The sequence below is a fragment of the Lactuca saligna genome, chromosome 2 (assembly GCF_052625555.1).
Source record: "Lactuca saligna cultivar CGN05327 chromosome 2, ASM5262555v1, whole genome shotgun sequence".
NCBI lineage: Eukaryota > Viridiplantae > Streptophyta > Magnoliopsida > Asterales > Asteraceae > Lactuca > Lactuca saligna.
Genome location: NC_136418.1, coordinates 138,177,322 through 138,190,510, shown reverse-complemented (window position 1 = coordinate 138,190,510; position 13,189 = coordinate 138,177,322). Strand labels below are relative to the sequence as shown.

The following is a 13,189-nucleotide window of genomic DNA, read 5'->3' as shown; positions in this document are numbered from 1 at the left end:
CCATCTTTTGAATCTAAATTTTCATCTTGAATCCATTTTCTTGAATTATATGAATCTAATTTTGCATTTTGATATTCAAATCCATTTTGAATCCATTGGTTTTTTCACAACATTGAAATCAAATATTGGCTAATTAATATATTCGGTCCTAAAATTGGTTTTGGTATTGAAAAACCTAATTGGAACCATATATACATATATACGTGTTGGTTTTTTGTTTGCACTATGCCTAATAGTTGTCAACACGGCCGGAGATACGAACCACGACATAACACGAAATAAACGAGTTTTGGTTGAGTTTTTCAACCCGCCAACCTGTCAACTCGCAAACCCGTCAACCCGTTTATTAAACAGATTATATATGAGTTTCTTAATATATATATATATATATATATATATATATATATATATATATATATATATATATATATAATGTATTAAAAGTATTATACAATTTATACATTAGGATAGGATGCCATTGACCATTAGACCTATGCAACATGTGTGTCGTTTGGCGTTTGTATTAATATTTTAATTTAACTATGAATTTTTTTATTTTCATTTGAATGTTTAAGACTTAAGTGTCTAAAATTCGGATATGTTTGCATCATAAATTTATACATGTGTAATGATCACTTTTATTTATGGAATCTGACTTACGAACCCACAAACCAAAATCTAACTTACGAATCGCCAACCTATGAACTCGTATAAATAAATGGGTTGACAGATCATATATGAGTTTATGTTCCAAACCCGCAAATTCATGACCTATATAATTAAATGGGTCGTATTTGAGTTGGTGTATTTTGATCCGTCAACTCGCCAACCTGAACACGATACGATTGACAAAACCTAGTTTACACAACATCACAATTTTGGTTTCGGACCGGTTTCTACTTTCTAGAACACAATTCACCCGCAGAAAAATCTTATGTTTTGGTTAGAAAATTAAAAATACTATTATAAATCCCAGAATTTAAAGAGAATCCTGTTTGTATAGGTTTTTATAAATCCTTTCTATTTCTATTTCTATTTCCCAAAAATTTAATTTCAACACCCAAATCCATGGGATTGGTTTCGTTGCCCTCAAGTTCATATAGCTCCCGTCTCTCTATAATTATCACTCGCATCGCCCTCTTCGTCCGCCTCTCTTCCTCTTTCTCACTCTCCACCGGAGCTAGCTTTTGCCAACTCCTGGCCTTCTCCGGCATTGGCCTTCGTCCCCTAACGACCTCAATTTAAATTTCAAATCCGTTTCACAGATACCAACGCCAGAGAATTCGAAGAGCTATACGAATCAAACTAGAGGCGTGCAACTCAATAATCGAACATACCATAACCCGCCGCCATAGGAGTAGGGTTGGAGCACAAACCCTCATTTATTCTTCGCTTCTGATAATAAACACCGCAGTTGGAGCACTCGATTAATAGCAAAAGATCATGTTACAAAACAAGTCATTCGTGCGGAAAACGAAACAAGGGAAAGTTATCAAGGTAAGTTCTTAACTTTGTATTCCCTTAGAAATCCCTAAACCTGATAACCCAAATAATTACTTTACATAATCATCTTTTGCTTGTCAGCAGTTAGTTTTACATATGGTGAGTAACAATTGCTTTCTGAACACAGGTGGTCAGAGAACATTACCTTAGAGATGATATATACTGTGGGGCTTCGTTTTGCCAAAATTGTGATACAAAAAGCGCTCGTTTCAGCTCCCCTGACTCCACAATCCTTGTTGTTGATACTAATGTTGTTCTGAATCAGGTACACTTAAAGTTTTTTCATTTGATAATTCATTCAGGATGTTTGTGGCGAAGTTTCTTTTTATTTTCCCTCATAATAACCTTCTTTGTCACTAATTACTGTTAAACCTCTCTTTACATACCCTCACACATTTTCTTCTACGTTTCAGATTGATTTGCTCGAAAATCCAGCAATTGACGATGTTGTGGTGCTCTCTGTGGTATTGGAAGAAGTCAAGAACAAGAATCTTGCAGTTTACAACAGATTGAGAGCCTTATGTAGCAACACCTTAAGAAGATTCTTTGTGTTTTCTAATGAACACCATAAGTAAGCCTCTTTATTCACTTATAAGATTTCTCAATGTATTCAAAATCAAATGTTCATCAAATTTTAACATGCTATTGAACATCTGGACATTTTCCTCTATATATTTCAGAGACACATATGTGAAGGGTATGGCAGGAGAGAGTCCAAATGATCGCAATGACAGAGGTTTGATGTCTTATTCTTATATAATAAAACTATATTATAATATATTAATATTGTAAAATACTTATATATGTCACACTTTCAGCCATTCGGGTAGCAGCACAATGGTACAAGAACCATCTTGGTGGGCCCACAAGAGTTTTAATGATCACAAATGACAGAGAAAACAAAAGAAAAGCCACTGAAGAAGGAATTTCAGCAGATACAATCGAGTCATATGTAAAATCACTAAATCAACCAGCTCTTCTTGATCTTCTTGTTCAACCTCACTTCTCTGAGGATATGGAAATTGAAGACTTAAGGCCTTCAAAGAAGAAAGTCATATATACCGAGGTATTGATATTCTATTCCCAAAATGTTTAATTAGTTTTTATCCACATCAATCACATGTTTATTTTGTAATGCAGCATAAACCCATGTCAGAAATCACATCTGGAATCCGATGTGGAATATATCATCAAGGAAAGCTTCGTGTCAACCGATATAATCCATTTGAAGCATATGTTGGAAGTGAAAGTATTGGTGATGAAATAATAATATTTGGGCGTGGAAACATGAACAGAGCTTTTGATGGAGATGTTGTAGCTGTTGAACTTTTACCTCAAGATCAATGGCATACTGAAAAATCCCTTTCCATAGCTGAGGAAGATGATGAAGAAGATGACTCCATTCACCTCGCACCCAACAGTGCAGATGATGCTCCAAGAATTACAAATTTGCCACAAGGTTCCTCCATAAATTCCAATATTGCCCCTTCTCGCCCTTCTGGACGTGTTGTTGGGATTATAAAGCGGAACTGGCATGCGTAAGTTTAACAAATTGTAATTTTTTGTTTTCTTTTTTGCTTTTGACTTGACATTATGTTTACACACAGATATTGTGGATCTTTGGAGCCTATGGCTATGCCAGCTGGCAATGCAGGAATTGCACATGCTTTATTTGTGTCCAAGGATCGGAGGTTTCCTAAGATAAGAATCCAAACAAGACAACTTGGGAATCTTCTAGATAAAAGGATTATTGTTTCTGTTGATACTTGGGATTGTCAATCTAAATACCCTTCTGGTCATTATGTTCGTACAATAGGAGATATTGGAGATAGAGAAACCGAAACAGAGGTATTATTTTATTATTAATTAATAATTATTATTATTATATTATTACAATGTTTGGGGAAAAATGTTGTAGGTTGTGTTAATAGAGAATGATATAGATGCAAGACCATTTTCTGCTCAAGTTTTATCATGTTTACCACCATTACCTTGGTCAGTATCCCCTGAAGATCTGTCAAATCCAATAAGACAGGATTTGAGACATTTAAGAATATTTAGTGTGGATCCTCCAGGTAAAAAGACGATAATACCCTTGGTCTTGATTCTTGCAAATGAATAATGTTTTTGATTGGTGCAGGATGTAAGGATATTGATGATGCATTAAACTGTACTTTGCTTCCAAATGGGAACTTTGAAGTTGGAGTTCGTATCCTCAGCCCAATTTTATTTTTAAATTATAATCATGAACTTAAATTGACATCTTTTAAGAACAGAATTGATATATTTTTTTATTTTGTATATATAATGTAGTATCCTTTACTGTATTTGAAAAGATATTGCTGATGTCACGAATTTTGTCCACCCTGGCACACCACTTGATAGTGAAGCTACACAAAGAGGAACCTCTACTTACCTTGTTGAACGCCGTATAGACATGCTTCCCAAACCTCTTACAGAAGGTAATTATATTTTATAATTTTATAAATATATAAATGATAAACTTTGCATTATTATATAAATATATAAATATTGAATTATCAGTTTCTGACTGGATTGACTTTATAGATATATGTTCTCTTCGTGCTGATGTGGAGAGACTTGCCTTTTCGGTTATATGGGTATGTTTTTTTATTAACTTATCTGGGTCTAGTCATATTAATTACAAGAAATTAATTTTTTAAAAAAAAAAAATACAGGAAATGACTCCTGAAGCACATGTTATATCTACTAGATACACAAAGAGTGTCATCAAGTCATGTGCTGCTTTGTCATATGTTGAAGCTCAAGCAAGAATGGATGACAGGTGCATGAAAGTTCCTTATTCTATAAATTATTTGAAATTTTAAATAACTTTCATTTTATAATTCATAATGTCAATTTTTTTTTTTTATTACTTTCAGCCGACTTATGGATCCAGTAACTATAGATTTACGAAATATGAATACTTTAGCAAAGGTATGTATCATGCAACTTATTAAACATATATTTCCAGCTATCATCTTAATTTTTAATTTTTATTTTTTTATGTCATTTGGTTTATAGATAATGAGGCAAAGGCGTATTGAAAGAGGGGCCATAACACTTGCTTCTGCAGAAGTCAAATTCCAAGTTGACACCGAGACTCATGATCCTCTTGATATTGGTAAAATTTTGATTTGTTTAATAATAAGTAACTATATTCACATAATAAATTATTATTAGATAATTCATTGAAATTACATTTTTGCTACTTATTAGGCATGTATCAAATCCGAGAAGCAAACCAAATGGTTGAAGAGTTTATGCTTGCTGCCAATGTTTCGGTTGCTGAACAAATCCTTAAAAGCTTCCCTCAGTGCTCCCTCTTAAGGTTAATTAATAATACTTTCTCACTTTCTTTTAACATTAATGGATATATTATCATTATTATTATTATTATTTTAATTAATTAAATAAATATTATTTACAGGCGACATCCTAGTCCAACAAAGGAAATGCTTGAACCTTTATTACGCACTGCTGCTTCTGTTGGCCTTGACCTTGATGTCTCATCATCCAAATCACTTGCTGACTCACTTGACCAGGCTGTGGTTAGTTTGACTTTCCAATTTCATTCACTTATCATTATAAAACTCTCTAACTAACTTTTTATTATAAAAAAAAAATAAAAAATCCAGGGTGATGATCCATACTTCAATAAATTGATCCGTATCCTAGCAACTAGATGTATGACACAGGTTTGTATTCTACTATTATTAAATCTTATTATTATTATTTAAATCATGGGAACAAAATAAATAAATTTCCACTTCAGGCTGTTTACTTCTGTAGTGGGGACCTTAGCCCCCCGGAGTTTCACCATTATGGGCTTGCTGCACCTTTATATACACATTTCACCTCACCAATTAGAAGATATGCAGGTAATTATATTAAAACTCAATAAAATAATTATTTTTCTTGTTTTGAATTTTATTAAAAAAAAATATAAAATTGGTTGCAGATGTGATAGTGCACAGATTGCTTGCTGCATCTTTAGGGATATACAAACTGCCAACCATATTCCAAGATAGACCACAACTCACTAGCATTGCCGACAGTAAGACATAAATAATCATATGAAATTAAAAAAAACATTTTTTTTTCATTAATTTTAACCAATTATGTAACATGGTAAATGTCTATTTCTCATTTAATTTTTTATTCAGATCTAAATTATCGACATAGAAATGCTCAGATGGCAAGTCGCTCCTCTATTGAGCTTCATACTATTATATTTTTCAGAAAAAGGTATTTCCAACATAGCCCTTCCTACTTCACACACACACACACACACACATCTTTATAATCATCATCATCATCATCATGGTTTTGTAGGCCTGCTGACACTGAAGCTAGAATTGTGAAGATAAGAGCGAATGGATTTATTGTTTTTGTGCCAAAGTATGACTTTATTATATGTATATATAAATTGTTAATTATTTTTACATGGTTTGACTTTTGAGGTTGATGGATTTGACTTTTGGTATGTAGGTATGGTATTGAAGGGCCAGTGTACTTGACAATGAGAGGTGAGAAAGGAGGTGGAGAATGGGTGGTGGATGAACAGCAACAGAAGATCAAAAAGACTGATGGATCAATTGCTTATGGTGTTCTTCAGTCTGTAAAAATCCACATGGAAGTTGTTGAACCACAACCCAATCGCCCTAAACTTCAACTCACTCTTATTTAACTATTATAATAATTTAAACTCTTGTTTGTTTTATACTTTTATATAATACTACTACTTGTAGCTTGTATTAAGATTGCAGTAGAGATATTAGGACATACACGCAGTTTTGTACTTGTCAATGGATTTTGAGAATGATTGTTTATTTTTATGTAACATGAAAAAAGATCCTTTTTGAGTGTCCATTATGTGCTTAGGATACGTATATAAGTAAAAGTAAAAAATATATATATATATATATTTTTTTTTTCTTTTTTCCATAAAAATGATGTGTAACAATCATGATCTTGATGTCAAGATCCACATGAACACTGTCGACCATGCAGTAAGTGCAAATGCTGCAGCTAAATAACTCCACATCGTCAGTAGTGAACATTCTTCATGTGCCACATCGAACAATTGTGTCATTGTACCTGTATCCAAATCATATTATCAACCGTTTGTTTTTATGGTATTTTAATCTTATGTAATGCAATAAGACAAAAGTTGCTTACTGATATTCATTGCTGGTGGCACTGTGTACTGAATCAATAGCACAAAACTGAAAAGGGGATCATGAGGAAGTAATCCCAAACCAGAAGCTGTCTTGATCACAAAGATTCCAACTATTGGAAGAATCACAAATCGTACACAAATGATTGTGATGATGATAATAGGCTTAATGCTTGCTCTTCTCATACCTGTAATCAAGTTGATTTTCAAATCAAATTACTTTTTTTTTTTAAAAAAAGTGATTTTTCATCCCGAAAATATGAATGGTTTAAGAAGCTACCAACTTCAATTTTCATGGTTCTTTACCTTGTATTAGGTTTCCTCCTAGTATAAGAGTGATACAAGGTATTGTTCCTTCTCTAGATTTATATAAAAAACGTTAAAATGTTAGTGTTAGATATATAATAAAGCCAAAACAAAAGGTTTTTACACAAATACTAAATTCAACCAAAGACAAACAAGATTACCCAAGTAGAGTGATAGAATCTTGGATCACTCGTAATGGAGCATCATCACCGATCACAAGCTTTTTCAGCCATGGGGTTGCCCCAAATATCAATCCTACAATCTAAGGGCAGATTAACTAGATTATTGGAAGCTTCAAGTAGACATGTATCATCATTATAAAATGATTTTATGAAACTTACAGAACCAACGGTTGGAGGAGCCATGAGTTTTTCCACTACCATGTGGAGTATGTCCACTAGTTTACTTGAGAAAGATTTGTCTTTTTTCTCATTCTTGTTTACACTCTGCACAAATCCGTGGATGATAAGATTAACTTTTTATACAACATAATTATCAACGTACTGTTAGTTTAACTCTAAAGGCTTACGGGTTGTATTTGTTTGTCTTCACTAGTTGGAAATGACAATGGCACAACTACATCGATATATTCTTGGCTCTTTCCATTTAGAAGATGAGTTTTGTCATTTGCATTTAAGTCTTTGTTGGGTTCTTGTAGTAATTCATTGACTTCTTTCATGTACTTTTCACCCGACCTTTTTATTAACTGGAAAGTGTATGTCCAAACGTATAAACCGGACAACTGTACCATAATCTTGAGTTAGATTCCACTAATGATTCATGTCACAACATAAAACACAATTTGGTTAAATTTAATTGTTGAGTTCAAATTTAGTTGTGAGAGTTTGAAGCTTTAATGAAGACTCCGAAGTATATCAACATGCCGTATCAATAACATGTTTCCATGATTTAATGAACAAAAAACTGGCTCACCGCCATTGAAAATGATGAATACGAGAGTCCCTTGGATTTGCAGATATGATGTTCTCCAAAAGGACTACTACCCTCGGTGCAGATTGCAGGGACAATTATCAATAACATGTTTCCAAGATTTCCTACCATTGAAGAAGATCAATACAAATAAAGAAACAATAGACCATGTAAGTTTCAATAAAAAATGTTTAGCACTTAGTAGCAAAAATGACAAAGTTAAAAGAGAATTTTCATATGTGATGTATGAAAATATCAACAAAATTAGACAAAATTTCATGTCCCTATTGTTTATCAAAAGTCACAAACTCAGTCATTTTTTTTTATATGAAAAGTCTACGTGGTTTCAAAATCTTACATGGTTGTCCTAAGTCTAAACTGCAAATTTGGTCATTATGGTTTGTAAAAAAACTTTGGATGAAGTCCAAAATCTTTACGACTTGCATGGATGATCCAAATCAGAAAATTTCCGTAGATTTGGTCCTCTCAAACTCTATTATCTGTGAATTTGGTCCACATACATATATGGTTACAAAATAACTTATTTGTCCTTTTTAATTTCTTTTAGACAAAAATGCAAATTTGGTCATTGTGGTTTGTAAAAAACTTTGGATGAGGTACAAAATCTTTTCGACTTGCATGGATGATCCAAAATCAGAAACTTTTCGTAGATTTGGTCCTCTCAAACTCTATTATCTGTGAATTTGGTCCACATACAACCTAAAATGACTAATATGCCCTTTCAATGATTCTTTTTTAATTTCTTTTCCTTTTCCTTTTTGTATAGTTATATTAATCCTTTCTCTCTCTCTCTCTCATACACACACACATACACACAAATGTTGCCTACTTCTGCAGGATTCCATGGAAGAGTTCTAGTTTTATTGTCAACAACTTCTTCAACATCGATTTACAATGAAGACTCATCATCACAATGGAGATATTCTGATGATGACTTGTATGAGTATTGAGCAGTTCATGTGAAAATGCTACCTCGTTGACTCAATTCTCTTCCAGAATTGGTACTCCGCTAATCCTCTTGGTGATTCCTTACGAAGGGTATCATATTGTTTTGTAATAGGGCTAAAAGCAAGACTCACCCATCTTCACTGATAAGAACACTAGCATCAACAAAACTCATATGAAGGGGATTCAGGTCTGAACATCGGTGTGGATGAATGAAGGTTAGCAAGAAATCAACCAACACCGTTTTCGATACCCCAAATCAGAACCAATAGCATCACTGCTTTTTCTTTCTCCATTCAATTGATCTAAATTCTGTAAAATCTCATATTCTCCAATAGACATGATATCTTTGTTGAATCCACATTCTAGCATTGCATAAGCCAAAGAAATTTTGTACTTGCATCCATGTTTGTTATTGATTGTGCATAAAACCCCCAAATTGGATGTCTGAATTTCTAGGGTCGACAATGATAAGAAGGTCATTGGACTTGTTCTACCTAGAGATGCATCTCCGATAAGAAGGTCGTCGGATTTACAGCTAGAGGAATAAGAAGATGCATGTAGATGAAGAATATGAACTTAAAGAACCCAGATAAAGTTCATGCTCATTAATATGAAGCTATGGCCGACGATGGGTCGATAAAAAAGGACAGTGTAGGCAACAATGCCGACGATGGGGGGTAGGCCACATGAAAATATAAAGATTAGGGTGGTGGAGATGGAGGGGTGTGGTGGTTAATAAGTGAAATTAGGATGGGGTAGTTGCCTGGTTGGTGTCATTTGAGAGAGAGAGAGAGAGAGAGGAGTAGTTGATTTTTATTTTTTATTTTTTCATAATTATACAAGAGGGTGATAATTTTTAATTTTTTTTATGATTATTTAAATACTAAAACAAATAAAAATGTAAGATAGAAATAATAAGGGCAAAATAGTAATTTTAACATTTTTAGGACTAAAACCACGAAAAATCCTAATTTTGAACCTTTCATGGAAGTCGGAAACATTTTGGAACTTATTCACTGTTTTTTCGAAACTAGATGGAGCAATTTTATAGTTTTGTCTTTCTTTTATGTTTTTGAAAACTAATTTTAGCTATAAAAAATTAAATACCCTAGCCCAACCCTGGTTAACCCACACCTAATAAAACCCAATCGTCATGCCTCCATCCTTCCTCTCTAAGCATCTTCATCTGATCGCCTTATGCCTTCATCTTTATCTTACGCCCCTTTTATTCTTTTTGTTCATCTGATCGCCTTCTACCTTCACATTCTTTACCTAGAAACGTACAATTCTTTATGTTCATGGGTTTTGTTTGAAGCTCATTGAAAACCAGAATTCTGATCTGAAAAGTCTAAAAACTATGAGTATCTCTAACTTTCAACAATGGAAGCACTCTCCAATGTACATAAATTGGTAACTTTCTTGGTATTCCCAAAAAGAAATATACCATTAAGGTCGGAGGAAGTGATGCCAAGTTTGTCACGGTCCACGTAGGCGCCACATATGATTTGTCACACTACTTCAAATTTTTGTCATTTACATGGTGTGGATTGACATACTTGACATGTTATTTTTTATTTTAAATTAATTAACATAAAAAAATTATCAAAAACTAAGGGGTTAAATTAATAATAATAATAATAATAATAATAATAATAATAATAATAATAATTTAAATTAAATCGATTTATTTAATATAAATAGGTTTTATAAGTTCATGGGGGTATTTTGTAATTTCATGAAGTTAGTTTTGAAGAGATATTTCAAACTTTAGAGAAAGATTTGTCATTACACGAAACTACAGGGACCAAATCTACCAAAGTTGCAAATCCGATTATCTTCTTCCTACACAAGGGTACACAACAAATTCATCGAAGAAACCATCTCTCTCTACTCTCTTTCTTTGTCTCTCGTCGGCAAGTTTCCACCGAGTTGCCGAGCCGAGCTCGGCATATCGAGTCCTCGACTCAGAGTTTGTCGAGATAGCCGAACTGATTGCCGAAGCCACTCCGAGTGGCCTAATAGTTTTATTTTAACTTTAGGATATAAGGAGTGATAATATGTTTAGGATATGCTAAACATATTGCCAAATCATATTTTTTTCTACCACCTAAGTTTTCATCTACACTTGGATTTTAGAAAGAAAAAAAAAAGTCAAATTAGAAAGAACCAATCAAAAAGACTGATGCAAAATAAATAAATAAATAAAAAGCAAAAGATAAAACAAAAAAAAAACACCAATGACTAGCAAGTCGAGTCTCTCTTCTCTTTTGAAGATGGTAATGAGTGTTGCTTAGCACCTCCCTTAGCGCATGCTAGGGAGCGATGTTTGCCTTGTGCTAGCGAGGGTCCTAGTGACCCCACTACCATCAGTTTTAATGAATACGAAGTCGTCGGATAAAGTTGTAGGGTGGGTGAGTTATTATTTTTTCTTTTTTATATTAAAAAATCTATACTTAGCATTAAATAAGTGAGAAAAGAAATTAAAAATGGTAGAAAAATCTTTTTACATGGATCTATAAACGAAATTGAAACCATAATGACCACTCGTATCAAAACAAATTAAGAAGGGCCGACCATCTTGTAATTTTGTCATAAAATTATATTTTGTTAGACTTTGTTCAAATAGTTGAGACTTTATTAAGATAATTAAAAGAAAAAAAATCCTTACATTTGATTAGTAAAAAGTTTGGTTTGGTGAAGTTATATGTAGATAAACAAAATGAGAAATATAAGTTATATAAGTACCTGTGGAGCACATAGCTATGAGTAAGCCCTCTACATGTGGTTTTGGTTTAATTAGTTTTGCTGCAATCCACCCCAATATTCCTCCACAAAGAAATGTTATTCCAATATTTATTGGCATAAACCACCTACAAGATTAATTTACAACACCATGATATATTATTGATATATACATATTCATCATTCTCATCATGCACAATAAAATAATCTTTTAATTACGTTACCATGAGATAATGTCTTCGAGGGTGACTGTCTTGGCAAGACTAGCAAAAATAAGTGAGGGAGTAAACGCCACAAAAACAATCTGCAAAATGTTACATTTTCTTATAGACAATATATATCGTGGGGTTGAAACATAAAAACAGTTTACTAAACGTGCTTTATTTTATAACAAGTATGTACGTACCCTATTTAGTGATTTTCGAGTATCACTAGAGAGAATATTGAAGTAATCAGTAGCCATAATTGCTCCTATTGCACTAAGTAGCAACACCTCCAATATTGGCATTGATGCAACCTCAAACAACGACAAAAAACCCATTTCTTGTGAATTGTGAATACTTTTCTGAGGTTCGATCCTTATGTTTGTGTCTATTTTTTTTCTCTTTATATATTTATACAAGGGTATTGATAATGGAAGAAAGATCCTAAATTAAAGTCAATTAGGATCTGGTGTCATAGATTTTTTAGACGAATTAATAGAAGAGTGACTTTGAAATTTCATGAAGGCGCTAGCATTGAATGAATGATAATGACAAGTGAACAGCAGAAATCAGATATATGAGTGTCGACTGTCGACTTGGATGCCACCTCTTATGGACTGAGTTTACCATTCTGCCCTCCATGAAATTGGGGCTTAATGAATCATAACTCATAAGTGCCGCTGGCCAGTTGTGATTTAGGAATTGCAGTAACAAAATTTCTTAATAGTTATTATAACCGATTTTCCATTTAATAAATTGTTCTATTGATTTGTATGATAGTTGCAATGAATCAATTTTTTAAGTTGAAGAATTAGCTTTAAGATTTTTGTTTTTATTTTTATATTTTTTTTAAAAAAAATATGAATACTAACATTAACTTCAACAATTAAAAAAATGTATCAGTCTTTGTTTCTATTTTATTTAATGAATTTAATAAAGATACTAACCGTCTTTTTGACTTAATTTACAAAATATGTTTTATGGTTAATCGAGAGAGAGTGTGTTTATGACCATTCGGCTAATAGTTTTAAGTAAAAAATTTTAAAATCATTTTGAAAACATGCGAAATTTGGTCCCAAACCAAATAACAGTTTAAAATAGGGATGAACATATGGACCGGGGAACCGGTACCGGAACCGGAACCCGAACCCGATGGAACCGGTCGGGTCGGGACGTTATTTTTGTGGATATAACCGGAACACGATGGAACGGGTCGGGCTGGGACCGGGAACCGGAACTAATATAATTGGAACCGGTAGAACCGACAAAAACCGGAACCGTATGATGCTATTTTTCGAGGACCGGTTCCAACATTTGACGACACGACAAGAACCGG

General features: G+C 33.2%; 2 protein-coding genes across 2 annotated transcripts; one reads left to right on the top strand and one right to left on the bottom strand.

Moving 5' to 3' along the window:
- Window positions 1-1,046: 1,046 nt before the first annotated feature.
- On the top strand, window positions 1,047-6,396 carry EMB2763 (ribonuclease II family protein). Its single transcript, XM_078980391.1, has 22 exons — window positions 1,047-1,497; window positions 1,631-1,768; window positions 1,917-2,074; window positions 2,184-2,239; window positions 2,322-2,569; window positions 2,644-3,041; window positions 3,111-3,351; window positions 3,422-3,578; window positions 3,644-3,712; window positions 3,840-3,965; window positions 4,072-4,124; window positions 4,203-4,309; window positions 4,407-4,461; window positions 4,549-4,648; window positions 4,744-4,855; window positions 4,955-5,075; window positions 5,163-5,222; window positions 5,300-5,405; window positions 5,486-5,581; window positions 5,691-5,772; window positions 5,860-5,925; window positions 6,016-6,396. Exons 1-22 carry the CDS (start codon window positions 1,444-1,446, stop codon window positions 6,212-6,214), a joined length of 2,802 nt encoding a protein of 933 aa, XP_078836517.1. The 5' UTR covers window positions 1,047-1,443; the 3' UTR covers window positions 6,215-6,396.
- A 22-nt stretch (window positions 6,397-6,418) lies between these two features.
- Window positions 6,419-12,300, bottom strand: LOC145031769 (protein PIN-LIKES 7-like). The gene is made up of 10 exons (XM_078980392.1): window positions 12,057-12,300; window positions 11,875-11,954; window positions 11,654-11,778; window positions 7,943-8,064; window positions 7,539-7,751; window positions 7,351-7,455; window positions 7,171-7,271; window positions 7,010-7,062; window positions 6,706-6,891; window positions 6,419-6,624 (listed from the first exon to the last, which is right to left on the bottom strand). The coding sequence occupies exons 1-10, from the start codon at window positions 12,189-12,191 to the stop codon at window positions 6,491-6,493; spliced, it is 1,254 nt and encodes a 417-aa protein (XP_078836518.1). The 5' UTR covers window positions 12,192-12,300; the 3' UTR covers window positions 6,419-6,490.
- Window positions 12,301-13,189: the final 889 nt, after the last annotated feature.

Bases quoted from the DNA above. Each gene is read 5' to 3' on its own strand.
- EMB2763 (XM_078980391.1), top strand. From the start codon at position 1,444: ATGTTACAAAACAAGTCATTCGTGCGGAAAACGAAACAAGGGAAAGTT. The intron at 1,498-1,630 runs GTAAGTTCTTAA...TTCTGAACACAG, and splicing joins AACAAGGGAAAGTTATCAAG to GTGGTCAGAGAACATTACCT. The intron at 5,582-5,690 runs GTAAGACATAAA...TTTTTTATTCAG, and splicing joins ACTCACTAGCATTGCCGACA to ATCTAAATTATCGACATAGA.
- LOC145031769 (XM_078980392.1), bottom strand. From the start codon at position 12,191: ATGGGTTTTTTGTCGTTGTTTGAGGTTGCATCAATGCCAATATTGGAG. The intron at 11,955-12,056 runs GTACGTACATAC...AACATTTTGCAG, and splicing joins CTCGAAAATCACTAAATAGG to ATTGTTTTTGTGGCGTTTAC. The intron at 11,779-11,874 runs GTAACGTAATTA...TTAATCTTGTAG, and splicing joins CTCGAAGACATTATCTCATG to GTGGTTTATGCCAATAAATA.